The sequence below is a fragment of the Meles meles genome, chromosome 3 (genome assembly GCF_922984935.1).
Source record: "Meles meles chromosome 3, mMelMel3.1 paternal haplotype, whole genome shotgun sequence".
Taxonomy (NCBI): Eukaryota; Metazoa; Chordata; class Mammalia; order Carnivora; family Mustelidae; genus Meles; species Meles meles.
The window spans coordinates 118,194,218-118,221,504 of NC_060068.1; the positions used below are offsets into that span (position 1 = coordinate 118,194,218).

The 27,287-nt window shown below is 47.7% G+C and overlaps 1 protein-coding gene across 2 annotated transcripts; it reads left to right on the forward strand.

The window, feature by feature from the left end:
• Nucleotides 1–1,328: 1,328 nt before the first annotated feature.
• Nucleotides 1,329–21,311, forward strand: LMAN2 (lectin, mannose binding 2). 2 transcript variants are annotated; one of them, XM_046000292.1, is made up of 8 exons: nucleotides 1,329–1,553; nucleotides 1,712–1,830; nucleotides 11,648–11,765; nucleotides 12,562–12,641; nucleotides 12,816–12,977; nucleotides 13,072–13,186; nucleotides 16,802–16,921; nucleotides 20,203–21,311. In XM_046000292.1, the coding sequence occupies exons 1-8, from the start codon at nucleotides 1,358–1,360 to the stop codon at nucleotides 20,253–20,255; spliced, it is 963 nt and encodes a 320-aa protein (XP_045856248.1). In that variant the 5' UTR covers nucleotides 1,329–1,357; the 3' UTR covers nucleotides 20,256–21,311. The 2 variants fall into 2 exon arrangements, with proteins under 2 accessions (XP_045856248.1, XP_045856247.1); XM_046000291.1 differs by lacking the exon at nucleotides 20,203–21,311 and adding an exon at nucleotides 18,686–19,371.
• Nucleotides 21,312–27,287: the final 5,976 nt, after the last annotated feature.

The window sequence follows — 27,287 nt, forward strand, 5'->3', positions numbered from 1 at the left end:
GGAGGCTAGCTCCGCAGAGGAAGGCCTTTGTAAGGCCACATAGGCTAGTGTGGCTGGATCTCCAGATTTTCCTGAAAAGCCGGAAGTTTGGATTTCTGATGTTAAGTCTTTCGATTTAGAAATACCGATGGGCGTCTGGGTGGCTCAGTCCGTTAAGTGGCTGACTTCAGCCGGGAATCGCTACTCGGCTGGGAGTCCACTTCTCCCTCTCCCCCAACCCCCACCCCCGTTTTGTGCCTTCTCGCTTTCTAATAAATAAATACAATTTAAAAAAAATTTAAAAATCGATATTTAAATCATTGTATTGAAACAGCATGAACAGGTAAGCTGTTCTCAGCTGTGCGCCAGCAGTTTTTGACCTCTGGTCCACAGGTGGTTTTTCTGGACCATTCATGGCCCCTTCCAGCTGCAGCGGGCGGGCACTAAAATGATTTGGATCTGGGTGGGTCGCAACCGTCTCAGGAGTCCGGGATAGGATCCGGGTCCGCTCCTCTGGCATAAACCCTACTGGGCCACCGGAGTTGGAAGTAGTGAACGCCCACAACTGGAAATTCTGTCTCCGAAGGCAAGGCGCTAGGAGAGGGGTGGGGCCAGAAACCTTTAAGACTGGGTGGCCAGGGCGCCTGGGTGGCTCAGTGGATTAAGCCGCTGCCTTCGGCTCAGGTCATGATCTCAGGGTCCTGGGATCGAGCCCCGCATCAGGCTCTCTGTTCCGCAGGGTTAGGGTTAGGGTTGCCTCTCTGTCTACTTGTGATCTCTCTCTCTTTGTCAAATAAATAAATAAATAATCTTAAACAAACAAACAAACACCTTACACATTTAAGACTGGGTAACCAGAGCCACCCAGTGAGTACGAGGGGGCGAGGGAGCTGGAATTCAGGCTTCCTCCTTCCATACTGAGTTTTTTCCCCCAGAACTGGGAAATGTTACTCCAGAGATGCGATCACCAGCTGGTGGCCGACTGCCCAGCCCGCGCGAACCCCCCCCCCAAACTACAAGTTCCAGCATGCCTCACTATGCACACGACCCTCGTGTTGCCCCGAGTTCTACTATCCCTCTGTTCCTCATTGGCTCACAACCCTAACGTGCTGTTCCACGATTGGTTGTGGCTCTTCCGCTCCTAGAAACCCATTGCTGAGGCTGGCAGACAGGTTCCTCGGAGCCGTCAAGGAGATGGAACGGCATTTGGCTATGTTGGGGGCCTGCTCAGTAAATAAAGCCGCTTTCCTTTCGGCTGCGAGGCTTTGCTATAACTTCCCGGTGACATTAGGGTTGAAGGGTTTGCCGCCGGAGGACATGAGGTGGGACACCCGGAAGGCGGAAGTCCTAGGGCGGAAGTGGCCGAGAGGAACGGAGAATGGCGGCGGAAGGCTGGATTTGGCGCTGGGGCTGGGGCCGGCGGTGCCCGGGGAGGCCTGGGCTTCCCGGCCCCGGCCCTGGCCCCACTACACCTCTACTTCTCCTCCTGTTGCTGGGGCCGGCTGTTGCGGATATAACTGACGGCAACAGTGAACACCTCAAGCGGGAGCATTCGCTTATCAAGCCCTACCAAGGTGAGGCCTGGGGCGGGAATGAGTGCAGGGTGAGGGCGAGGCTGGATGGGGTTGGTCCTTTCTCCTGAACAAAGCAGCTCTGTGGGTTTTCTGCCCCTGGCAAGGCCATTGCTGGCATGGCCTCTTACGCACCTGTCTACGCCCCTCTCTCCCCACAGGGGTCGGTTCCAGCTCCATGCCCCTCTGGGACTTCCAAGGCAGCACTATACTCACGAGCCAGTACGTGCGTTTGACCCCTGATGAGCGCAGCAAAGAGGGCTCTATCTGGAACCACCAGGTGAGTGACTCCCAGGACGCTAGGTGTATCCTTAAGTAAGCTACTACTCCCAGTCTCCGCAACACCCCAGATCGGAGCTTGGTTTGAAGGCTTGTGACCCCCCACCTGCCACAAGGTATCCTTATCTTGACTCTTGAAGTTACTGTGAATGACTACTGAAGTTAGCTGTGTGGGGAGCTGTGCCTCACACTTCACACCTTTCTCGTCTAGTTTCTTGGAAAGCCAGGTGAATTAAGTGATGTTATTCTCCGTTTTACTGATGGAGCTAAGACTCAGTTGAAAGTGCCTGACTCAAAGTCACATAGCTAGTAAGCAGTGGGGCTCATAGCTGTCTGAATTCAACTCTCAATAGTGGGATAAATGGAATAGATGGAATCCTTATTGGGTATTTTGTGTGTGTAGGCACTGACCTTGAATAGCCTTATTGCATTTAATTCTCAAACAGGCTGTTTGAAAGTAAATGGTTGTCATGGCTTTATGCAGAGCTAACACAGACATTGAATGGTATAATCAGCATTTAATTTCTGATCTGTCTGATATCGAAGCCCAGCAATTCACTTGCCACACATGCCCCCTCTTGCTCCCCCTGGACAATGGAGGAATCCTTAGAAATACTTGCGGACTTAGTCCACTTCCCCAGTGCTTTACTGAGGGTTTTGTCATCACTGATAATAGAGGAGCTGGACTTGTGGGCACTTTTGATTTTTGTGACCTTCAGTCTAGAGGTTAGGGAACCTCAGGTGTCACTGGCATGTCATACGTGACCAATGGCCAAAATAAGTTGCTGTGCAGACTCCACACTGAGGAAGTCTAGGTCAGGAAAGGGGCAAAAGGGGACTGATTTGAGGCTGGGTCACAGCTTGGGCTGGAAGCTGTTCTTACCTCAGCCAGCCTGATTCCACTTCTTCCCATAAGCCTAAGCTGTTAGCCATTGTCCTAGGTTTCTTTATCACTCTGTTCTTTGGTCCATTCTGAATGGCTTCCCCATTTAGTTCTAGGAGCCCACACTGTCCTTTCCATCTGCCTGTCCCTTTTGCTCCTCCTCTCCTTTCTGCTAGGGGCATCTGGGTTACTTTCTTCAGCTTTCACTCTGATCCTCAGAGCCTGGGGTCTTCTGTGAAGGGCATAAACAGACATTATGTTTACACAGTCTGGCTCCTGGTGCTTGGCATCTCCATTTATATTGGTAATTTTATACAGCCTCTTTGGCTGCCTTCTTGCCTCAGGACCTTTGCACTTGTTGTTCCCTGTGTCTGGGACACTGCCTCCTGGTTCTTAATGCCTGCCTGCTTCTTTCTCATCTGGTATGTCTCAGCTTGAGTGCCACCCACTCAGTATTTCATTAACTACTCTATCTCCCCCGCGTCACATCCTGTCACATTATTCTGTCTTAGGGTTTTCAGATAATTTTTAAAAATTATAATGTGTTACATTTTTTATGGAAGTGAGTTCAGTATGTCATTAATTTTTCTGTTTTTAAAGTAAGGTACAAATAGTGCTGGAACTTTTAGAAATTGGTTCAGCTACAAGTAACTTAATTATGGTTGTAGGTAACTGTTGGTTGGCATTGTCAGTGGCTTGGTGATGTCACAGGGCTGAGAGAGTTCTGCACTTCATCAAATTTTCAGTCTGGAATAGAATTCTCTTCCTTCCCCTACGTCTCCATTCACTTCTAGGGACTTTCCTATTCAGCCCTGCAGATATTCTTGAAAGGGTTGGAGTGTTTCCTGTAATTCTTTAAAGAAATTACTTGGAATGCTTAGAGCTTTCTGCCTGTTGTTTCCCAAGAACTTTCCTTCACTGGAGAGGTGCTTTCTGGACGTTTCTGTGTCTCCCTCCCTCTGGGAAGGGCCCTGAATTAGCAAAATACTCATAAGCACCTGCTTTGGTCCCAAGAAGAGAAAACATAGCTTCTGTTGTTTTGGGGTGGAGCGGTCCAGACCAGGGAGTGGCCCCAAGGTGACTGGAACTCCCAAGAGTCTGATGGCTGGGGCACAGGACAGAGGGAAGCCCAAGGGGCTGATTGGGCCCATCCTAGGGAGCCTTGTGTGAGCTGCAGAGTAGTATTTAAGCTTTTGTGGCTGATGTACTGTCTGAAAGTATATATTCTCTTACACTTTTTAGAAGTTGATATCCAGAACTGCTTTTCTTAAGTTTAAATGTTTGCAAAGGGTGTAGTTTCCAGTATATTTTAAATATTGCCATTTTATTGTATTATTATTTTTTAAGATTTTATGTACCTACGTATGTACTGAGGGAGAGAGCATGTGTCCTGGTTGGGGGGGTAGGGAGAGAGAATCTTCAGCAGACTCTGAGCAGAATGAATAGAGCAGGCGTGCGAGACCAGGAGATCGTGACCTGAGATGAGAGCCAGAATCAAGAGTGGGACGCTCAATTGACTGAGCCACCAAGGTGCCCCTAAATATTGCCATTTTAAAATGAAACTGTTCAGTACTCTTAAGTGTATTCAGTGGAATCTAAATATTTCCATTTGATATTCACTGTATGTTTTAAATGCTGTGAATCAGCCTGAATTATACATCAGGTTTTTTCCTTATTGAATTTGTATTTTCATTTTATCCCACATAGAATTTTGTTCTGTGCAGTGTATTTAATGCTTGAAAATCTCTTACTGATTAGCATGTCTCATTCCTTTCCAACTAAAATAAGTGTAATAATGTAAACCTTTTAACTTTGGTGGGACCTTGAAACTAAGTTTTAGTATTTGGGGGGGGATATTATTCATACACATTTGGCCAAAATAAATGCATCACACAATTTTTGGATAGTTATCGTAGACGTAGAAATTTGTTGAAGTGCATCCCTGTCTGGATGGTTGTTATTGTCAGAGTAAGATAGGCCTCAGCACCACTTCTGCTTTTTGTTTTTGTAGATGTGAGTGCTGGGAATCTGTTCACTTAAATAGTAGTTGAAGATGAGGGAGTTTTGTTATAGCAGAGTGACTTGATATTTTCAATTTCCTTAGGTTTACAAACCCCAAATCACGTAGTGATTTCTCATTAGAATGTTTCATGATGTATCAGCTCACTATTTGATTAGCTCTGCCTCCAACTTGTGAGCAAAGGCATGAAAATCACCTGTAGCCAGGTGATTCTGATTTAGTTGGCCCCAGGGAGGGCCAGGGCGTTAAGATTACTGAGCGCCCCAGCCGGCTCAGCTTTTCAGAGAGGATGGAAAAGCATGACCATGTCACTCTCTGTGTCCAAAAGCAGCTTCTAAATCAGTTCCAGCTGGTACCTTATCTGAACCTGCTTAAAATCCTTCAGAGGCTTGGGGCGCCTGGGTGGCTCAGTGGGTGGAGGCCTCTGCCTTCAGCTCAGGTCATGGTCCCAGGGTCCTGGGATTGAGCCCCGCATCCGGCTCTCTGCTCGACCGGGAGCCTGCTTCCTCCTCTCTCTCTCTCTGCCTGTCTCCCTGCCTACTTGTGATCTCTGTCTGTCAAGTGAATGAATGGAATCTTAAAAAAAAAAAAAAAAAAACCTTCAGAGGCTTTATAGTGTCTCTGTCTTGGTATTTCTCTCCACCGATCTGCAGTCCTCAATCTGCCTTACGCAGAGACTGGTCATGTAGGATTCAGTTTCTAGGTTTCAACTTCTGTGTGTACCCTTTCCGGAAATTCCTCTCCCTATAAACCATACCAGGGGCAGGAGAGTAGGTGTTCCTTTCCCATCTCCCTGCAGTTGCCCTTCTGCTTGGAGGCACCCCTTATACCTGCTTGGGGTCTTATCTCAGTACATTGTTCTCAAATGCAGAAAACTCCTGGGTACTAAAGAGACCATTTGAAATCTGGTTTCTGGGCTGACTTTTGTAGAGGTGAGATATGTTTAACTTTTTTTTCAAATATAAAAGCTTTTCTGGTTCCTAAAATACTAAGTCATCATTAATATCTAGTTTGAATTTATCATGGTCAAAGAACACAATCTATTATTTCCTTCCTTGGAGGTCTGTTGAGTCTTGCAAAGGGTCAGGTTTTTGGAAAATTTTCTGTGTGTGTTTGCAAAGAATGTAGATTCTCAGCTAGTTGAGTACATTGTGCCCTTTAGGTCCTTGATCACGTTTGCTGATTGGGTTCAAGTATTTGTATTCTTCCTGACATTTTTGCTTGTTTTTATCAATTACTGAGAGAGGTGTGAAAATTGCTTTGTGGTTTTGTTTTTATTTTTGTAATTCTGTCAGTTTCTGCTTGATAGATTTTGAGGCCAAAATTTTCCTGTAAATGAAATCTTTTGTTCATTAAGAAATCCTTTTGTCGGGGCACTTGGGTGGCTCAGTGGGTTAAGCCTGTGCTTTCAGCTCAGGTCATGATCTCAGGGTCCTGGGATCGAGCCCCCCCACGTCTGGCTCTCTGCTCAGTGGGGAGCCTGCTTCCCCCACTCTCTCTGCCTGCCTCTCCGCCTACTTGTGATCTCTCTCTCTCTGTCAAATAAATGAATAAAATCTTAAAAAAAAAAATCTCTTTGGTCATTAAAAAGTACCCTTGTAAACTTTGTTATTGGTATAGCTGCACAAGCTTGCTTTTGGTTAGCATTTGCATGCTGTATCTTTTTCTGTCCTTTTCCTTTTCCATTTCTTTGTTTTAGAGTTGTGTCTTGTAAATGGCATGTAATTAGGCATTTGGGGGATTATTGGTTTATTTTTATTATTGTAAAATACACATAACAAAATTTGTCATTTTAACCTTTTTTTTAACTTTTAAATCCTTTAATTTTTGAAAACCTTGTCTTTAGTAGGATTCTCATTTGCATTTAAATGGGGTTGAAAAATGTAATGGCTGTCTGCAAAAATTATTTGATTATTTGATTATTGTATTTATCTCCACAGTTGAAACCTGTGGAAAAGAAAATTCCACAAATATTTTTTATTATGGTAAATGTACATAACATAAAATTTACCACCTTAACCCTCTCCCTCTGCCTATCACTCCCCCTGCTTGTGTTGTCTCTCTCTCTCTCTCTATGTCAAATAAAATCCTTAAAAATCATTTATTTATTTGAGAGAGAAAGACAGAACAAGCAGGGGGGAAAGGGAGAAACAGACTCCCCACCAAGCAGGGAATCCAGCGTGGAGCTCGATCCCAGGACACTGAGACCATAACCTGACACAAAGGCAGAGGCTTAACCCACTGAGCCACCGTGTAGGATTGTGTGCCCTGCTTTTTTTTTTATAATTAAAATTTTATTTTTTACAGTTTATTCATTTATTTAAGTAATCTCTACACCCAGTGTGGGCCTCGAAATAACGATCTGGAGATCAAGTGTAGCAGGCTCCAGCTATGGAGCCAGCTAGCTGCCCTGCCAACGCTTGTTATTTTCTGGTGGGTTTTTTTTGTTTGATAATAGCCATCCATCCTAGTGGGTGTGAGGCAGTATCTTGTGGTTTTGGTTTGCATTTCTCTAATAACTAATGACATTGAGCATTTTTCATGTGTATATTGGCCATTTGTTTATTTTCTTCCTTGGAAAAATGTGTAGTCAAGTCCTTTGCTTATTTTGAAAAAAAAATTGTTGTTTTTTTTTAATTGTTGAACTTTGGAAGCTCTCTGTATATTTTGGAGACGCTGCTCCTTTTTGATGTGCAAGAATTTAATTTTGATGAAATTCACTTTATTTTTTTGTTTTTGTCTGTGCTTTGGTGTCTTATCCAAGAAATCTTGCTAAATCCAATGTTGTGACCCTGTGTTTTCTTCTAAGAGATTTGTAGTTTTAGCTCTTAAGTTTGTCTTCGATCCTTTATTTATTATTTAAAATAAAACTTATTTTGAGATCATTGTAAATTCACATAGAGGTTTTTTGTTTTAAAGCTTTTATTTATTGGAGAGAAAAGGAGAGGACATGAGCAGGGGGCAGTGGAAGAGGGAGAAGCAGACTCCCCTCTGAGCAGGGATCGTGATATGGGACTCCATTCCAGGACCCTGGGATCATGACCTGAGCCAAAGGCAGACGCTCAACCACCTGAGCCACCCAGGTGTCCCAATTCACATACAGTTGTAAAAAGTAATAGAGATCTTATATAGCCTTACCAGCATGCAGCCATCTACATTTAGGATAATTACCAATTTTTTAAAAGATTTATTTATCTATCTAGAGAAAGGAGGAAGGGCAGAGGGAAAGGGAGAGAGACTCTTAAGCAGACCCCACACTGAGCATAGTGCCTGACACGGGGCTGTATCTCACCACCCTGAGACCACAGTCCAAGAGTTGGATGCCCAACTGACTGAGCCATCCAGGTGCTTGGATTTTGGTTTTGTCTACCTTCCTATTATTTATTTTCTATTTGTACTGCTCATTCTCCGTTCATTTTTCTAGCCAGTTGTCTCTCGGGTTGCTTAAGTTTTGTTCCATTTTTACTCTTATGCTAGGTTGAAAGTTCTTTGCTTGCGGGGCACCTGGGTGGCTCAGTGGGTTAAGCCTCTGTTTTTGGCTCAGGTCATGATCTCTGGTTCTGGATAATTTTCCTTCTTTCTGATGAATGAAAGACAGTTTTAATGTTTCTGTTTATCTAAAAATGTCTTAATTTCACCTTCATTCTTGCAGGATAACATTTGCTAAGTACAGAATCCAATGTCATTTTCTTTTAACTCCAAATATTTCAAACTATTGTCTTCTTGCACCCAGTGTTTCTGTTGAGAATCCCCATATCAGGTTCTTTGTTGCTTTGAAGATAATCTTGTGTGCCCCCCTCTTGCTTTTTAAGACTTTTTTCTCCCTTCCTCCCTCCCTCCCTCCCTTTTTGGTGTTCCTAGGTATGGTTTTCTTTTTATTTGTCTCCTTTGGTTTGTAAGATTTAAGATTTGTGGTGTAATGTCTTTGAATCAGTTTTAGTAAGTGCATGGACATCTATTTAAATATTCCTTTGCGGCACCTGGGTGGCTCAGTGGGTTAAGCCTCTGCCTTCGTCTCAGGTCATGATCTCAGGGTCCTAAAATCGAGCCCTGCATCGGGCTCTCTGCTCAGCGGGGAGCCTGCTTCCCCCCCCCACCCTACCCCCCACCTGCCTCTCTGCCTACTTGTGATGATTTCTCTCTCTGTCAAATAAATAAATAAAATATAAAAAAAAATTCCTTTGACCTGTTCTCTCACTTCTTTTATTTTATTTTATTTGTTTGACAGAGAGAAATCACAACTAGGCAGAGAGGCAGGCAGAGAGAGAGGAGGAAGCAGGCTCCCTGCGGAGCAGAGAGCCCCATGTGGGGCTTGATCCCAGGACCCTGGGATCATGACCTGACCTGAAGGCAGAGGCTTTAACCCACTGAGCCACCCAGGCGCCCCTGTTCTCTCACTTCTTATCTTTAAACTCCAGTTATACGTATCTTTCATTCTCTGTCTCTTACTGACAATTTTGTATCTACCACTCATTTTCTGTGCTTCCTCCTGGATATTTTTATCTACTTGACTGGCCTTGAGATCACTGGTTCTCTCTTTGTTTTTTTTTGTTTTTTTTGTTGTTGTTGTTGTTTGTTTGTTTTTTAAGATTTTATTTATTCATCATTTATTCTCATGCCCTGAGATCACAAGTAGGCAGAGAGGCAGGCAGAGAGAGAGGAAGGAAAGCAGGTTTGCCGCTGAGCAGAGAGCCCGATGCGGGGCTTGATCCCAGGACCCTGAGATCATGACCTGAGCCGAAGGCAGAGGCTTTAACCCACTGAACCACCCAGGCACCCCCACTCTTTGTTATTAATCTGTTGTTAAACCTGTCTGTTACATTATGATTTTCAGTTATTCTTTTAATTCTGGAATTTTTTTGTGAGGTGATTTTTTTAAAATTTCAGTTATTTCCCAAAGTTCTCAATTTTGTCTTTTATCTCCTTGAAGTAGTAAGCTAGTTATTTGAAAGTCCAGTATATGGAGTTCCCATTAGCCTGTCTCTCCCTCCCTCCCTTTTGGTTTTGGTTGATAACTTGTCTTTTGTGTTTCTGATTATTTATTGTATGCTGGATACTGTATTTTGTAAGATTGTTTGTTGAACAATTTCAGGCATGGGTGAGTCACTTTATTCTACTTTCAGGGATGAGAGGGCTCAAGCTGTGTTCCTGCCCCTGTGGCAGGGCTTTTCCTCGCTCTCATTTTTGGGTTGTTTTCTTTGTGGTCTCAGCCCAAAGCAAGGGTGGTTCACCAGGCCTTTCACTCACTCAGTAGGGCTTGGCATCAGAGTCTTTGTCCATCTATCCTTGAGAGCTGGTCTCCTCGCCTCTCAGCTGTCCCCTCTAGAATCTGCAGATTTCCAAGAGCCAGTGAACTCCCAAGAATTGGGAAGGCCAAGATTTCATACTACTTGCGAGCTATTGATTAGGTGTCTGCCATCTGTGTTCCTAGGCTGAAACTGGGGCTCTTCATCTTGGTTTTTGGTTTCCAGAGCCAGAACAGGAAGTCTGATGAATCAATGAATGCCCCAGCCTGATCATCCAAGAGGGGATATAAAGTTTTCTGTTTTTGAGTTTTAAAAATTATATTAATGGTATAAAATTCAAATATAGAAAGTAAACATGTCTTGTAGTTCCCCTCTCAAAGTCATGTATCATTAATATTGGCCCATGTTCCTTTAATTTTTATTTTCTCTCTGTATACGAATTTGAACTTTGTCAACTTACTTTTCTTCTCTTAATTTCTTTGATATCTTCAAGTATAAAGGCTTATGGATGTACTGTGGTCTGTTAAAAAACAACCAGACTGCCCCCAAGAAAATGGAAGCATCTACAGTCCCATTGGTTGTTTGAGAGCATGTGTTTCTTTTCATCCTCCTCTATACTGGTATTAATGATCTCTTTAATAGTTGCCAATCTGATAAGTCAACAACATCTTGTTTTAGTTTGCTTTTCTAATGGGTCTTTGTTTAAACACTTGCTTGCATCCCCATCTGTAGACTTCCCCCGTGTGGATTCTTGTCAAAGTATGTGTCAACACCTTAGTTTTCACCAGCAACTTCCTGGTGGGTGAGGCTAGGCTGTTCCCCTTATTGTGGACAGTGCCCAGCTCTGCAGCTGGTGTTCCTGAATACCAGGGAATATCTGACTTTTCTCACACCGCAACAGCCCAGAGACCCCAGAGAGTGAACTTTCTAGCCCACCAGCCCTGGCATGGTCCTCACACTGAAACTGGACTGGGTCTGCAAGAGGCAGGAAGGGTGCTGGCCAAGAGGTTAGGGTTTGGAGTCATCCATACCTGGGTTTGAGTGTCTCGGTTTGGAAACATGGTTAGAAAGGAAGACAGTAAGGTGGGAGACCAGAAAAGAGTTGCTGCACTTCGTGTTAAAGGCCTGAAGGTCATGGGAGGTATAGAAGACACAGCAAAAGTTTCTGAGTCCGACAGATCTGGGTGATCATAACCTGCTGTGGTTAAGTCCACTTAACCTGCTGTGACAAGTTATTTTGTCTTTGAATGCGTTTTCTGTTTTGTAAAACATGTGGCTCAAATAGGGGTAATAATCCTTCTACACAGATTTTGGGGCAGGAGTAGTGGGGATGGAGAGGAAATGGCTGGTTTGGCTGGTGTTGAGGAAAGTGAATATAGAGTGAGAACAGGCTGAAGAGAAGACTAGGGCCAGGATGGGTGGCCCAGGCAGCCCTGGGACACTGGGTGGCTCCTTCCTTCCCACCTGGGAGGCCCAGCAGCCCCCTTCCTTCCTGTGGAGAATGCTGGGAGGGTCGGGTGTCTGTTGGTCAATGTCACTGGTGACTCTGCTGCCTGGCCCTATTCCAAGGAGTGCCAGTCTCAGTGGAGGAGACGGGCTTGCACTTGGTCACCTCTAGCTGGCAGGATAGCCGGTGAGTTCTGAGCAGCTCTGTCTGCTTTCCCTGCAGCCCTGCTTCCTCAAGGACTGGGAGATGCACGTCCACTTTAAAGTCCATGGTGCTGGGAAGAAGAATCTCCATGGAGATGGCATTGCCTTGTGGTACACCCGGGACCGCCTTGTGCCAGGTAGGGACGCACTTATCTAGGTGAGGGCATTCTGTACCCTCCGGTTAGGGTCCTACTGCTCTTCTTTGAGTCTTCTCTGGGAAGTGTCCCTTTAAGAAGAGGGCTAACTGGATCCTAGCAGCTATATCCCATTGTGGCCTGGTGTTATACACCAACTAAGAAAGGATTTTACCATTCGACTTTTTTTTTTCCAATTTATTTATTTACTTCAGAATGTGCACTAGAGCATGTGAGTGAGCATGCGTGAACCAGGGGGAGGGGCGGAGGGAGAGCGAGAGGGAAGCAGAGCCGAGCACAGAATATGATGAAAGGCTCAATCCCAGGACCCTGAGATCATGACCTGGGCCGACTCCAAGAGTTGGATCCTTAACTGACTGAGCCACCCAGGCACCCCATCATTCTACCATTTTTAAAATAGCAAAAACAAGACTATGTGGCTGAGACCATATGTGTCTTAAAAGTCTAAAATGTTTTCTCTCTGGCCCTTGACATAAAGTTGCTGACCCCTGGGTTAGAAGATGGGGCTTCCTCTGTAGGGGCCCCTGCCCTCTTGTCACCTGACATGTCAGAGCACAAGGCCAGGTGCTATTCCCTCAAAAGTTCTGGTTTCAGATTTTGAGTCTTCTCTGCTGCACCCCTGACACCTCCCCTCCCTTAGAAATCCTTCCCTTCCCTGGGTGAATGACCTCAGATTAACCTCTCTTTCCCCCACCTACACTGGTATTACTTTGTCCTTCAGGTACCAGGGGACAACTCCAATATCTCCCATTATGAGAGCATCTCCTTCTAATTCCAGGGCCTGTGTTTGGGAGCAAAGACAACTTCCACGGCTTAGCCATCTTCTTGGACACATATCCCAACGATGAGACCACAGAGGTATGCCTGTGCCTTCTGCCTCTGACAGGACAGGAAGGGCTGGGCAGTTGGCCAGAGGGGTAGGGACCAGGACGTCTCCCTGGTCTTGGCACAGAAGGGGCCTCCAGGGATTGGGGCCCCCACTGCCTCCCACAAGTTGAGCTGGCCATAGAGTAACTGGTGTCTCGGTCTCAGCGTGTGTTCCCGTACATCTCGGTGATGGTGAACAATGGCTCCCTGTCCTACGACCATAGCAAAGATGGCCGCTGGACCGAGCTGGCGGGCTGCACGGCCGACTTCCGGAACCGCGATCATGATACCTTCCTGGCTGTGCGCTACTCCCGGGGCCGTCTGACGGTGAGCAGGCAGGCCAGGGCCAGCTCTGTGTAGGGGCTCAGGGAGGTGGCTGGGCTTGAGCATGGTGTGTACTTAACTTACTGGCTGGCTGCAGGTAATGACTGACCTAGAGGACAAGAATGAGTGGAAAAACTGCATCGACATCACGGGAGTGCGCCTGCCCACAGGCTACTACTTCGGAGCCTCGGCTGGCACGGGAGACCTGTCTGGTGAGTGTGTGGGCTGAGCAAGGCATTAAGCTTCAGTCTTTCCCTTCGCTGGTCTGTCAGAAGCTTGCGATGCAGTTGATCACTTTCCTTCTTGAACTCCCTTCATTTGGGTCCGCATGTACCTGCGTTTCTTCTTCACTTTCCAGCATCTGGGAATGTTGGCACACCTGGGGCTTATTGCATGAGCACTCCCTCAGCCATCTTCCATGCTCTTGAGCAGCTAGAGGGCTTTGAATCCAGATGCTGCAGAGTCCCATCTTTCCATCTTCAGCTCAGACCTTTCCAGACCTATGTAACCACCTGCCTGCCCAACATCTCTACCTGGATACCTAACAGGCATTTTAGCCTTCACATGCCCACAGGTGAAGCCCACATCTTGCCACCGAGGCATAAATGATACCTCTGTTAGTCTAGTTGTTCAGCCCAAAAAACCTTGGTGCCATTCTGGTCTCATTTTTTTTTCCCCTCTTACATGCCACCTCTCATTCTTTGGTGAGTCGTGCTGGCCTTGTCTTCTCAGTGCAGCGGACCACTTCTCTCCCCTCTGTTACTACTTGGCAGGTCTGGGTCATTGTCTTCACTCACTTGGATGACTGCATGAGCCTCCCATGTGGTCCTCTTCTTCCATACTAGCCCCCGACAGTCTCTCCCACCTCAGCAGCCAGAACGATTCCATGAAAGCTCAAGTGAGGTCTCACCATTGCTTATGTCTCCTGCAGAGTCAAGGCCACTGACTGTCCTAGTAGTGGTCTGCTGGGCCTTGTGTACCAGTGCCCCGCCCCCCCCCCCGCCCCCATCACCTATGACTCATGGCTCCCTGTTGCCTTACATCACCCATGACTTTTCTTCAGACATGCCAGTGCCCTCTGCCAGGCCTTTGTGCCTGGGCCTTACCCTCCTCTCCTTCAGGTCTTACTCAGATGTCACTTCCTCAGTGGGGCCTTCCCTGATTCCCGTATTTATATTTTTATTTACTTTTTTTTTTTTTTAAGATTTTATTTATTTGACATAGAGATCACAAGTAGGCAGAGAGAGGCAGAGAGTGGCAGGTGGCGGGGGCCAGTGGGAAGCAGGCTCCCTGCTGAGCAGGGAGCCCAATGTGGGACTTGATCCCAGGACACTGAGATCATGACCTGAACCGAAGGCAGAGGCTCAACCCACTGAGCCACCCAGGTGCCCTTTATTTACATTTTTTAAAGTAAGCTTTACACCCAATGTGACCTCACACCCCCAAGATCCAGAGTCACATGCTCTACCAGATGAGGCAGCCAGGCACCCCTGCTTCCCTTATTTAAAATGGCACACCAATACAGTCTTCTCTGCACTCCTTATTGCTTTTCTTGGACTTATTTTTCTTCATAGTATTTAACTATCTTGGAATCTACCATATAATTTGGATTTCATGTGTCCCTTTCACCAAACTGTAGGTTTCATAAAGTCAGGGCTCTCGTTTGGCCTGTGCAACCTGTGCAGGCTTTGCTGGGCCACTGGGCCTGGGTGACACTTGATAGTGACCCTTGGCTATGGTACTCAGAAGGCATCAGGGCCCTCAGAGGGCACCAGGCCCAGTTGCTCCTGACCGAAAGTGGGAAGCAGTGTACAGAATCAGACAAAGGGCTTATTCATCCTCAGGGTAGACCTTTCCAGGGCCTGTAATCCAGCCACTATCTGGGAGCCTCCCCTTCACAGAAATGCCTGGGTCCACTTGGTCCCCAGAGAGTCATTGCTTTGTGGTATTAAAGTTTTTGGTATGGATATTTTAATTATATACTCCAGAGTTGGGAGAATGGTCCAGTAAGTCCCTTTGCCCCTGTTACCCAGCTTTAGGGAATCATTAGCTGCTGGTGGACAACATGGCAGTCAGTTATCAACTGGCTGTCAGTCTGGTTTCATCTAGGGTTCCACCACAGTCTTCCCCCTCAGGCCATCTGGAATTTCACCTGATCGTATTTCAGCCTGTGTCAGGAGAAGATTCTGGGAACAAAGCCAAATCTATGGCAGTGGACGCTCTCTGAGGCCGTTAGCGAGGCCCAGTGGAGACTGCTAGAGATGGCTGTCTACACAGTAGTGCCTGGCCATTCGGAGGTGTGTGAGTGCGAGCCTCTGCAGCAGGCCGCTCACGAGCGTCACATGATGGTGTGGCCATTTTTCCCTTTTTTTTTTTTTTAAGATTTTATTTATTTATTTGAGAATGAGAGAGAGCGAGTATGAGAGGAGAGAGGTTAGCAGGAGAAGCAGACTCCCTACTGAGCAGGGAGCCTGATGTGGGACTCGATCCTGGGGCTCCAGGATCATGACCTGAGCTGAAGGCAGTCGCTGAACCAACTGAGCCACCCAGGTGCCCCGCTTTTCTCTTTTATACACCTGATACCATGGGGAGTTTGAGAGGTGGAGGGATCTCCCCACGTTCACAGACCTAGGAAGGGCAAAGCTCAGATGGGAACTGCCGTCAGACCTGAGAGTCAGGACTTGTCCCTGGGCCCCCGGGGCTATGCACACTGGACTGGCAGGTACCACAGGGCTCTGCCTGACCCAGCTGCCAGCTCCCTGTTCTTTAGGTTCTCCCTTTTCTAGTCTCCAGAGTTCTTGGCTTGAGGCTTTGCCTCACGTTCAGCTCATTAGCTGCATTGATACTAGAATTAAGGGACCAGCACCCTTGTCTCGGGTCAGAACCTCCCCATCTCAGAATGGGGTGATCCTTTAGTGTCAAGCGAGGTTCTCTCTCTCTCTCTTTTTTTTTTTTTTAATATTATTTATTTATTTATTTGACAGAGATCATAGGTAGGCAGAGAGGCAGGCACAGAGAGAGGAAGGGAAGCAGGCTTCCCGCCGAGCAGAGAGCCTGACTCGGGACTTGATCACAGGACCCTGAATCATGACTTGAGCTGAAGGTGGAGGCTTAACCCACTGAGCCACCCAGGTGCCCCAGAGGTTCTCTTCTGCCCACACTGTTAGACCCGACCTTTTCTCACGTCTCCTCAGGGACAGTCACTGCCCAGGAATTGGGACCTAGCCCTCAGGTAGCTGAGTGGTTTGTCTGCGTCTTATTCTTGGGTTTTTGACAGGAGTGCCTGGCAGCTGCCCGCTGCCCCTTGGGAGGATCAGGCTTCTCAAATGGCCATAAAATAACATGCAGGTTTTCTTCTGGTACATACTATCTGCTGGGCAATGTCTTGTGCTTTGTATGTACTGTCTCATTTTCTTGCCATGATAACCAGGCAAGGTGGAGAGTACCATCCAGGTTTACAAACAAGGAGCCTGGCTCAGGATTTAGACCCAGCTGATTCTCAGTGTAAAACCCATGCTTTTTTGTGTGTATATTACATTCATAAAGGAATATATATTATGAATATAATACTATGAAGAAAAATAAATCCTCCCAGATTTCTTAATGTTTTAGAGGTATTACAGCCTCTGGAACACTGCCTGCTGGGAATGGCTGGAGGTCACTGGAAAGAAAACAGGCCCCTCAGTAGGCAGGAGCAGGGTTTGCCCCGGGGGACCTGGCCACTTTCCCTGACTCGAGCAGCAGCCCGGAGCTGGGGAGGGGCATGGGCCATGTGCCCTAAGGCAGGCTCTGCGCCCCTTATAATAAGCTAACTCTGGGTCTTGCAGACAATCATGACATCATCTCCATGAAGCTGTTCCAGCTGATGGTAGAACACACTCCTGATGAAGAGAACATCGACTGGACCAAGATTGAGCCCAGCGTTAATTTCCTCAAGTCACCTAAAGGTACATGCTTGAGGCCCACCCCTGCTTGGGCAGCCTCGTGCAGGGTGGGGGTGGGGCTAGCTGGGCTGAGTGCCTGTGGTCTGTTTGCTCTCACCTGGTTGGGTTGTGGCCTGGGGTCTTAGAGTAGCAGTCAGTTCTAATGAACAGATGTGAGAACACCTGGCCTCTGCTTCTGCCAGTGCTTGGTGCTGGGTTGATGGGCAATAAAGACAGAGGGGCCAGATTATTGGTGTCGGTGGTGTGCAGGGCATTCTGAAACAATACGTGTGTGGCCTCGGTGAATGGCCTGGGCAGGAGATCCTGCCACGAGCTGGGGAAGCTGATCCTCCAGCTTTCCTCAGCTAGAAAGTGAAGGCAAGATTTGACCTTAAGTTTTTGCCAAGCCACAAAAGCACAGACTTCCCCTGGCACTAATTAGCCACCAGCCTGTCTTCACAGAGCAAGGGTTCTGGTTGAATTGAAACTCCTGTGTGTGTGTGGACATATACCCCAAGAACCTTGAAGTTGTGCCTGTGGGTTGGGGTCGGGGCCCTGAGGAGCCTCTCAGCCTAGCCCAAGGTCTCCATGTAAAGTGGGAGCCAGAGTGGAACCCAGCATTTTACGTGACGTCTCACTGTTTTAAGATTCAAATTACTTTAAACATCTCAGGGGCTAAACAGACCCTGCCATACGCCACTGTTTTTGCAACCTTTGATTGAAGAGTTTTTGGCTGCTGAGGGCTTTTGGAGACCTAATCTGCTCTGACCTACCCAGCAGCTCTAGGAGATTGGCCACATAGGGATTAACTAGTTTGCAGACTTGTTGCTCTTTTCATTCCTTTAGCAGATGGTTCCAGAGATTCCACTCTGTGCCTAGCTGTGGGCTGTCCTGGGGCTTAGTCTAGTGACTGAGGCAAGAGGAGGAGAGAGGCTGGTGTTAAGACCATGTCAGCAGGCCTGCCCTGTTCAGGTTGTGTGGGAAAGGAGGATGTAAGTTGGCTCTTGGCTGGTATTCAGGCCTGGCTGGGAGGAGGCCCCGAGTAACCCCCACAGTAAGGAGTGGAGGGTTGTGGCTGTGGAGGGAGACCAAGTGGCAGGAACAGAGCCCAGGCTGCACAGGGCAGAAGGGCCTGAGTCCAGACCCAAGTCCCTTCACCACAGACTGATGAACTTGACAGTGTGTTCTTCCTGTCAGCCTCCTATAAAAGGAAGATCAAGAGTTCCCCATCCCAGTGTGGTTGGAATTCCAGGAGATACCTAATGTGGCAGGGCCTCATTCCTGGCAGCATTGTTGATGGTGTTAGCAGGCAGAGAAGTAGTGTGGCTGGAGCAGAAGGACAGGAGGCGGGGGGCTTGGGAGACCCCCAAGGAGCCGTGGAAAGCATCCAGGTGTGAGTAAGGGCAGCCTTTGGCCAGAGCTGCGTTCTTCCAGAGGGGGGCCTTGGGCCACTGCATGGGGCTGGGGCGGGGCTTTGTGAACACAGATCTTGGGCCTGCCCTGTGCAGACTCAGGCTCTCCTGGGGAGGCCAGGAATCCCAGCTTTCACTAGCTTCTTGCAGCAAAAGGCTCCTGGGGCCTTGATCCCTGGGAAGCTAGGTCCTAGTGGGATTCTGCCTCCGTCCATCCCCCGTCCCTCACCGGTAGGGCTGTGAGCAGGCCACAGCTTCCCCTGTAGGGCTGGCTGTGGCCTGTCGCTCGGCTCGGTCCCGTTGGACTCCCCCGTCTCCTGGGAGCCTGTCTGCCACCTCCACTTCGCCACTGCAGCTCCCCTCTCTTCTCCCCCAGATAATGTGGATGACCCGACCGGCAACTTCCGCAGCGGGCCGCTGACGGGGTGGCGGGTGTTTCTGCTGCTGCTGTGTGCGCTCCTGGGGATCATCGTGTGTGCCGTGGTTGGGGCTGTAGTGTTTCAGAAGCGGCAGGAGCGGAACAAGCGTTTCTACTGAGTGGCCGGTGCTCTGCTCCGGGGAAGGGCCTAGTTCTGGCCCCAGCACTAATGTGAACTTTTTTTTTACTGGGATTGTAAAAGAAAAATAAGACGACCTTATTTCTTAACCGTTTCAAAGAAATGATTAAAAGTATTTTCGTACATTTTGCTTCTTGCCCAGCAGGGACAGGCTGCAGGGCTAGGGAATAGGGTTTGGCACCCCCACAGCTGGGGACAGAGGTCCTTGCCCATCGCCAGCATCTCAGGAGCAGGAAGGAAGCTGTGCCTGGAGCTGGGCCCTGGCAGGCTCTTGAACACTGGAGGGCCCCTCAACCACATTAGGGTAGGTGCCTGAGGACATGAGCAGTGATTTTGTTCTCTGCAGGGTGTGTTGGTGGGAGAGGAGGCTAACTGGGGAACCTGGGCCTTCCCAGTTGCCCTCTGAGCTGCTTCCCAAGGCAGACCCTTGAGTGAGGCTGGAGGAGCAATCTGGTAGGGCTCAGAGAGTGACCATTTGCTAAATAAAGTGAAACAACCAACTTCAGCTGTGTGACTGTCCTAAGGGGCATGCTTCTCTTTTTCTTCAAGTAACTTCCAAGTGGCCAGTGCTTTATGGCTCTCGCCCTCCACCCCTCGGCCCTGCCACACAGCCCCAGGAGGCCAGTGCCATGCTCCCATTCCCAGGTGGGGAAGCACAGCTCTAGGAGGTCAGGTGAAACTTGCCAAGTGTCACATAGCAAGTGAGGGGATGGGGCCCTGTGCTGTCTCCCATGTGCCCTGAGCCTCTGGGTGAAAGGCTCCAGCCAGGGTAGAATGTGGGGTACCACATGGAGGCTGTGGCCTAAGTGCAAGTGAACTTGAGGGAACTCTGGCTAAGGGGACTTCAGGAAGATCTGAAAGGGATTCATGGGCTCGGGAGGACAGGCTAGTTCAGTATTCCCTTTGGGGTGTTCGGAGGGGAGAAAGATGGCAGAGGGAGTAGAAGAAGCAGTGGCTGGAGGGAAAGCACCCTTATGTGGCAGCTTTCATGGGTCTGTCTGTCCTGGCCATGGCCTGCCTCTGCTCTCCAGACTGCTCTTGGATGCCACAGACTCTGCCACAGAACCTTGTGTCCTCATCCATTCTAGAACCATCTTCAGCATCTTCCTAAGTCACATTGAAGTCTCCATCTTAAAAGCGAGAGCAACCCTGTCTTCCTGTTGGAACCAGGCTTTTTGTAATTGATATTCTTGATTAGATTCTCACAGGTGGATAGAAGTAGATGAAGTGAGGAGGAAGAACTTCCTTTTCCTGTTAATCTTTCACTCTCCTGAGCTCTTTGTCAGCAGCTATTCACGCTCTCTTGTCCTTCTCCATGTGCTCTCTGCATATGTAGGACACGTCCTTCGCGGGTCAGAAGTGGAAAGATTGTTTACGAGACCGCAGTGAGACACGTCTGAGCTGAGTTTCCTTCTCATGGGGCTGGGAACCCATTCATGAAGCTGTAAGAGTAAACATGATCTTCTTTACTGAAATATTTTACTGAGCTCACTTTCCCCCAAACTGTTTCTTTACTTGGGAAGTAGCTAACTTTGAGTGCTTACTACATGCCAAGCGTGGTTCTGAGCAGGTGACGCATATTAACTCATCTCTCTCCACAACACTTAATCCATTCGGACACCGGAAATCCACTAGGTTGGGTGGGTCCTGTCTCCCCGAGCCTCTCTCTTCCCTGGGGGGGAGAGCCATGTCCACCCTGAGGGCTGGGGTCTGGAACCCCCCACAGCTGCTACGGCTGCCATCGTCAGCACCACACACACCACACTTGGCCTTTCATTCTGGCCCCTTACGCCCCTGAATTCCTGAATGATGAGGCATGGTGGCACCCTGGACAATGTGGCTCTGGCCCTTGGTTGCACATTGGAGTCACCTAGAGAACGAAAGTCCGGCCTCTGTGTTCTCTAGTTTGGGTTTGAGGAGTCAATGGGGTGTGGGCAAGGGCAGTGTTTGCTTCGGGGTCGGGGGTGGTGGTGGGTGCAGTGCGGCCCAGGAAGGGCCGCTTTGAAATAACCACGCTGGGTGGTTAGGGTGAGGTTCTAGGGTGAGGTTCTAATCAGTAGGTGTAAGACCAGGGATTTGAAGGCAAAGATTGAAGTGGTTGTGGTCTGTTCTTGGCTGTCAGCGTCTCCTTTGCATCCCTTTCAGAGTTTATACCTGGAGGTGCTTCCCTAGAAGGTTCGATGTGTGCTCTCACATCTGCTTTCTCACACATGTGGGATCATGCTGCTTTAATCCACGATTTTTGCCACATGCATTTAAAAATGGAGTTATTTCATCATACAAAAGATAAATATGAATGTGTATCCTTGTACTTGCTGTGCAACATGAGAAATAAACCGTTGCTGACACACGTGCATCCCTCCTTGTGCCCCTGCCCTGAGTATGGGCCCTCCTTTTGAAGGCGGTTGCTGCAGGTTCTGATTTTTTTCAAGTGTTTCTTAAAAATGTTACCGTGGGGGCGCCTGGGTGGCTCAGCGGGTTAAAGCCTCTGCCTTCAGCTCAGGTCATGATCCCAGGGTCCTGGGATCGAGCCCTGCATCGGGCTCTCTGCTTAGCGCAGAACCTGCTTCCTCCTCTCTCTCTCTCTGCCTGCCTCTCTGCCTACTTGTAATCTCTATCTGTCAAATGAATAAATCTTAAAAAAAAAAAAAAAAAAAAAATGTTACCGTGGAGGTATGTATCCATAAATACATAGTAGTAGTTTGCATTTTAAAAGTTACAAATGGCACACAGATGTATTCTTGGATCCTAAAATTGAACACTGTTTGTGAATCTTTGCATTACATGTAGCTCAGGGTGGGCCTTGAGTGGACTCCAGTTTCTGCCTTTGGCTGTTGCGGGATGTTGGTGCTTTCCAGGTGTTTGGCTCTGAGAATGCTCCTCTGACCATTCTTGAGCACGTCTCCGTCCAGGCACAAGTGCACAGGAACCGCTGGGCTGATGTAATTGCATTTCAGGGTTACTAGATGTCCCCTTGTTCTCTGATGTGGGCTGTATCCATTCTTCTCCCATCCGGTGCTCGAGATTCCCTCTGGCCCTTTCTTAACACTGGCTGTTGTCAGTGTGTACTTTTTGACAGTCCGATAAGTGTAGAAGTTTAAATTTGCATTTCTCTACCAGTCAGGTTGAGGACTTTTGTTATCTTCAAAATTAAAATCCATTTGTATTTCCTCCATGGTCGTTTGCTTTTTTTTTGCCCCTCCCTTTTTCTGGTCGCTATGTATGAGTTGTCATATGGTCCTTAGGTTGTGTCCTTTGTAGAAACAGCTCAGTATGCTCATCTTTTTCCTTTTCTAATGATGTCATGTGATATACAGTCTGCATTTTAATGTCATTCACTCTTTTTCAAAGACTTTTTCCCCCAAAGGTCTAAAAATTTTGCTGTTCAAATTTAGTATGTAATTATGAAATTAACTTTTGTGCAGGGTGTGATGTAGGGACCTGGTTTTCCCATTCTGTCTAGCCAGTTATCCCCACACATTTCTTGACATTCATCCTTCCAAAGGAGCCACAGCACCACTGAGTCAGACACTCCGGATACCGCTCCTTCAGCTCCTCCTCTTGCGCGGCGGGAGGGCTCAGTGCTCAGCCACATCTTCAGCGTCTTAGCTGTATGGTTCCGGGAGAGTTGTGCCTGCTGAGGTGCCGGAGGCAGTCTGCCAAGGAGGTTCTCAGTGAAAAGGGTCAGAGAGCAGCTGGCATGGCTCTGCCCCCTCCTCCTGCTGGAATGTGGAGGTGACCCCCAAAGGTATAGAGGCCCTCTGTGACCACCAGGGCCAAACTGAACACCAGAGCTGGATAGAACGTGGGTCCTTAGGACGTCAGGTGCTGCCACAGTCCTGGACTCCTGACCGCTGGGCTTTTATGTAAAAAAATAAATTTGTATCTGCTCAAACTACTTTGAGTCCTGTTTTCTGTTATTTGAGACTAAGAATAGCTCTACCTCTCCTCCGTGTATATGTCTGATTTTGTAACATGTCGGCACCTTCTCTGGATTGCAGCTAATGACATGACCCCTGGGCCGCATGCTGTCTTCAGCACCGGGACACAGCAAAGAGTAAAAGGAACTTAGGGTTCCTCATGGAACTCACAGTCTGGTAGGGACTGCAGGTGAAATAAAGATTCATAGTAGAAAGTAGGTTTAAAGTATACAGCGAGCATGACTCTGCCATGTTTCTGTGAGCTGCCGCAACTAAGCACCATGGCCTGGTGGCTTCGAACAGCAGAAACTCATTGTCTCACAGATTCTCTGCAACTTTTGGCATTGCTTGGCTTCTAGACCTAAATCGCTCCAGTCTGAGTCCGTCACTGCATGGCCATCTTCACGTCCTCTTCCCTCCACCTCCAGTTTCCCCTTTGTGTAAGGAGCTCAGGCGCGTTTGGATTAGCCACCCCCCTGACCTCATCTTGACTGGATTAGATCTACATAGACCCTATTTCCAAATGAAGTTGTATTCTAAGATACTGAGGATTGGGACTCAACATACCTTCTTGGGGGAACACAACCGGTAACCGTGTGAAGGGGAACAAAATTAAGGAAAGTGGATACAAGGAGTCAGATGAAGATGGAGAAAGACCTGCATTTGGCTGAGGGAAGCGGAGTGAAAATTCATTGGTAAGATTTGTGCATTTTTCCATACATACTTTAGTAAGCATGAACTTACCTATCAAAAGAGAAGCTTTTACTTAGTTTTAACTGCAGTATCGACACACGACGTTACAGGAATTTCAGGTGTACAGAACGGTGATTTGGCAGCTCCGTGATGCCACGCTCACATGAGTGTGGTTGCTATCCCTGTACAGCGCTGGTACGACACCATCGGCTGTCTTCCCCGTGCTGTACTGTTCATCCCTCTAACTCAGTCATGCCCTCACCGGAAGCCTCTGTCCCCCTTGGCGTGTTTTGCCCATCCCCCTACCTCCCTGCACCTCTGGCAACCATCAGTTCTCTGTATTTATGGGTCTGTTTTGTCTGTCTGGTCTTTTTAGATTTCATACAGAAGTGGAGTCGTATGATATTTGTTTTTCTCTGTCTGACTTACTCCACTTGGCATAATACCCTCTAGGTCCATCCATGTTGTTGCAAATGGCAAGATCTCATTCCTTTTTATGGCTGAGTGAGATTCCGTTGTGTATGCGTATACTACGTCTCCATCCATTGTCTGTGTGTGGGGACACTTGAATTGCTTCTGTACCTTGACTGTTGTGTGTTGCAGTGGACATGGGGGTGCATATATTTGAATTAGTGTTTTTGTTTTCTTAGGGTAAGTACCCAGTAGTGGAATTACTGGATCGTATTGTATTTCTATATTTAGCTTTTTGAGGCCCCTCCCTATTTTCCGCGGTGGCTGTGTCAGTTTGCATTCCCAGCAGCACATGAGGGTTCCTTTTTCTGCACATCCTCACATACCTTATTACTTCTTGTCTTCAAATCTGGCCATTCTGACAGGTGTGAGGTGATATCTTACTGTAGTTTTGATTTGCATTTCCCTGATGAGTGATGTTGAGCATCATTTTGTGTGTCTTTTGGCCATCTATAATGTCATCTTTGGAAAAATATCTAGGTCCTTGCCCATTTCTTAATCGAATTATTTGTGTTTTTTGGTGTTGAGTTATATAACTTTATATGTTTTGGATATTAGTTGCTAATTGAATATATCATTTGCAGATATCTTCTCCCAGTCAGTAAGTTGCCTTTTCCTTTTGCTGTTGGTTTTTTTTTTCACTGTGCAGAAGTTTTTATTTTGGTGTCACCCCAGTAGTTTATTTTGCCTTTTTTTTTTTAAGAGAGAAAGTGGAGGTGGGTTGGGGGAAGGGACAGAGGGAGAATCTTAAGCAGGCTCCACATCCAGCACGGAGCCAGATGCAGGGCTTGATCTCACGACCCTGAGGTCGTGATCTGACCTAAAATCAAGAGCAGGATGCTTAACTGACTGAGCCACCCAGGTGTCCCTTTGCTTTTGTTTTCAAAAGGGCAGGGCGGGGATGCCTGGGTGGCCCAGTCTGTTAAGTGTCTGCCTTTGGCTCAGGTCATGATCCCAGGGTCCTGGGGCAGAATCCTGCATCCGGCTCCCTGCTGTGGGGAGTGGGTAGGGTGGTAGCTTCTCCTCTCTGCATGTGCTCTCTCTCTGACAAATACATAAAATCTTTTTTTTTTTTTTTTTTTTTTTTTAAATAGAATGGGTGTTGTTTTAAGAATCTCATGATCGGGGCGCCTGGGTGGCTCGGGTTAAGCCGCTTGAGGCTTAGAGATGGCTGGTGAGTAACCCGTGGGCAGCAGGGCTGCTGGGCACGAGGCCATCTGGAGGGTGGCCTGCCAAGGTCCCCGGACTGGCCGCCACTGGAGATGGCCTTTACAGGGAGAGAAGCCAACTGCTGTATGTGCCTTGTGTTGAATTTTCTTTTACTCAAAGCTGAATGTAATCCTAGCTCATGCAAGTGGGGATTGGCAACCAAAGGGAGAATCTATTCTGTAGGAGGAGGGAAGGGCTTGCAGTGGTTTAGTTCGTAGATTTAGGAGACTTCACAGGTCAGTGAAAATTTAGGAAGGAATGGGGTCTTGTGGAGAGAGAATGTTAGGAGGGAAATGGGCAAGCCCTGCACTGAGGTGCGAGGCCATGCAGTGGAGGTGACCGAAACACAGGAAACTGGGGGACGTGGATTGCGTGTCTGTGCAGTGGCACAGCCTCACAGGCTCAGTTCATCTGCTCCTTGGGCACCACGGCTTGGCTGCCAACTCCAGGTGCCTTGAATTCGGAGCCAGGATTCATTCTGGATCCTGGGAGAGATGTCTTAAGTAGCCGGGTGTCCCTGCCATCCTGGGAGAGTAGAACAGGAAAGCATCAGAAATAATGTGGGATTTTGGTTCCAAAATTGATATTTAATGTTTTAAAATGCTCATTTATTTGCTTGCCTAGTCTCTTTGCTCTGTGGTTCTTTGTCCCATGTCTTCTGCGTTTTTTTGGTTTTGTGGCACATACCCATATTCTTAGAGATGCTGCAGGGAGGGGACCATTCTGAACTCTTCCTCGAAAATGGATTTCTTTTGCTCTTACACTTCTGCTTAGTGTTGCCAGCTAGAAGTCTGATGTCATCTTCTGGTTCCTGTTCCTCCTGAGTAGATTATTTTTCTTGACTTTTTTTTTTTTTATATTTTATTTATTTATTTCACAGGCAGAGATCACAAGTAGGCAGAGATGCAGGCAGAGAGAGAGGAAGGGAAGCAGGCTCCCTGCTGAACAGAGAGCCCCATGCGGGGCTCGATCCCAGGACCCCGGGATCATGACCTGAGCCGAAGGCAGAGGCTTTAACCCACTGAGCCACCCAGGCGCCCCTTTTCTTGACATTTTAACATTTTTAGGAATACAGTTTATCCTTGAAAAACTCGGGTTAGGGGCACTGACCCCCCCATACAATCGAAAGTCCTAGTATAACTTTTTTTTTTTTTTTTCCCTAATTTAACTTTTGACTCCACTAAAACTAATAGGCTGCTGATCCTGGCGCCCCAGACACTTGCCTCATTTTCACTTGGATTTTTCCCCATATACAGTCCACACTTCTTTCGAAAGCCCTCTCATTGTCTTTGCTTCCTTTTCCAGGCGTCCGCCCCCATGGTGCTCGGTGGCCACACACCCATCCTTGTGTGTTCCATTCTTTGTCCTTCTGGACTGGAGCAGTTCTTCGGGGGCTGACATCTCTTTCCAGGCACAGCGGCCTTGTTTTGCTAGAATCTAAACTCTGAACACTGGTGTGGCCATGGCTCCGCTTCCTCCCAGCTCTAAAATAAGTACAGCAAGAACGAAACCATCTGCCTCAATGTGTTACCGCTCCCAAACACCCCCACAGCACTCCTGCATGAGCCCACCGTAAAGAAGAAACCTGTATGACACTGAATGTCATCACAGCTCTGTGAAACTGGGAGGGGTGCTTATGTGGGATTTTAGATAAACCGATCTTAGTGACAGTGCTGTGGCTGTAGATATCCAGCTGTGCTTGCGTCCTTCCTGCCTCTCTCTGTAGCTGTTAGGAGAAGGGTAAGTTCGGTTCCTTCTGGTCTCAGTGTCCTCTTAAATTGGGGATCATGTTAACCTCTGTCTCAAAACTGCTGAGAGTCACATGCCTGCATGAACCCATTAAACAGAGTGTAATTTCTTCTTCTTTTTTTTAATATGGGGGGGGGCAAGGGGGTGGTGTGGGGAGGGGGAGAGGGAGAAAGCACCTTGAGCAGGCTCAGCGTGAAGCCAAACATGGGGCTCAGTCTCTGAGGTCAGGACCCGATCAAGAGTCAGACGCTCAAGTTCAGTGAGCTGAGCCACCGGTTACCATGATTACAGATTATTCTCGTGTTAATTCTTTTTATTTAGTATTCTAGACTCTCCACATAAATTATTTTTGCATCTCAAGAAAATTTATAGTTTTCTA

What these genes read in the sequence shown, in the direction of transcription:
- LMAN2 (XM_046000291.1), top strand. Translation starts at nt 1,358, where the DNA reads ATGGCGGCGGAAGGCTGGATTTGGCGCTGGGGCTGGGGCCGGCGGTGC. An exon ending in GCTCTATCTGGAACCACCAG is followed by an intron (nt 1,831 to 11,647) that starts GTGAGTGACTCC and finishes CTTTCCCTGCAG; the next exon opens with CCCTGCTTCCTCAAGGACTG. An exon ending in ACTCCCGGGGCCGTCTGACG is followed by an intron (nt 12,978 to 13,071) that starts GTGAGCAGGCAG and finishes GGCTGGCTGCAG; the next exon opens with GTAATGACTGACCTAGAGGA.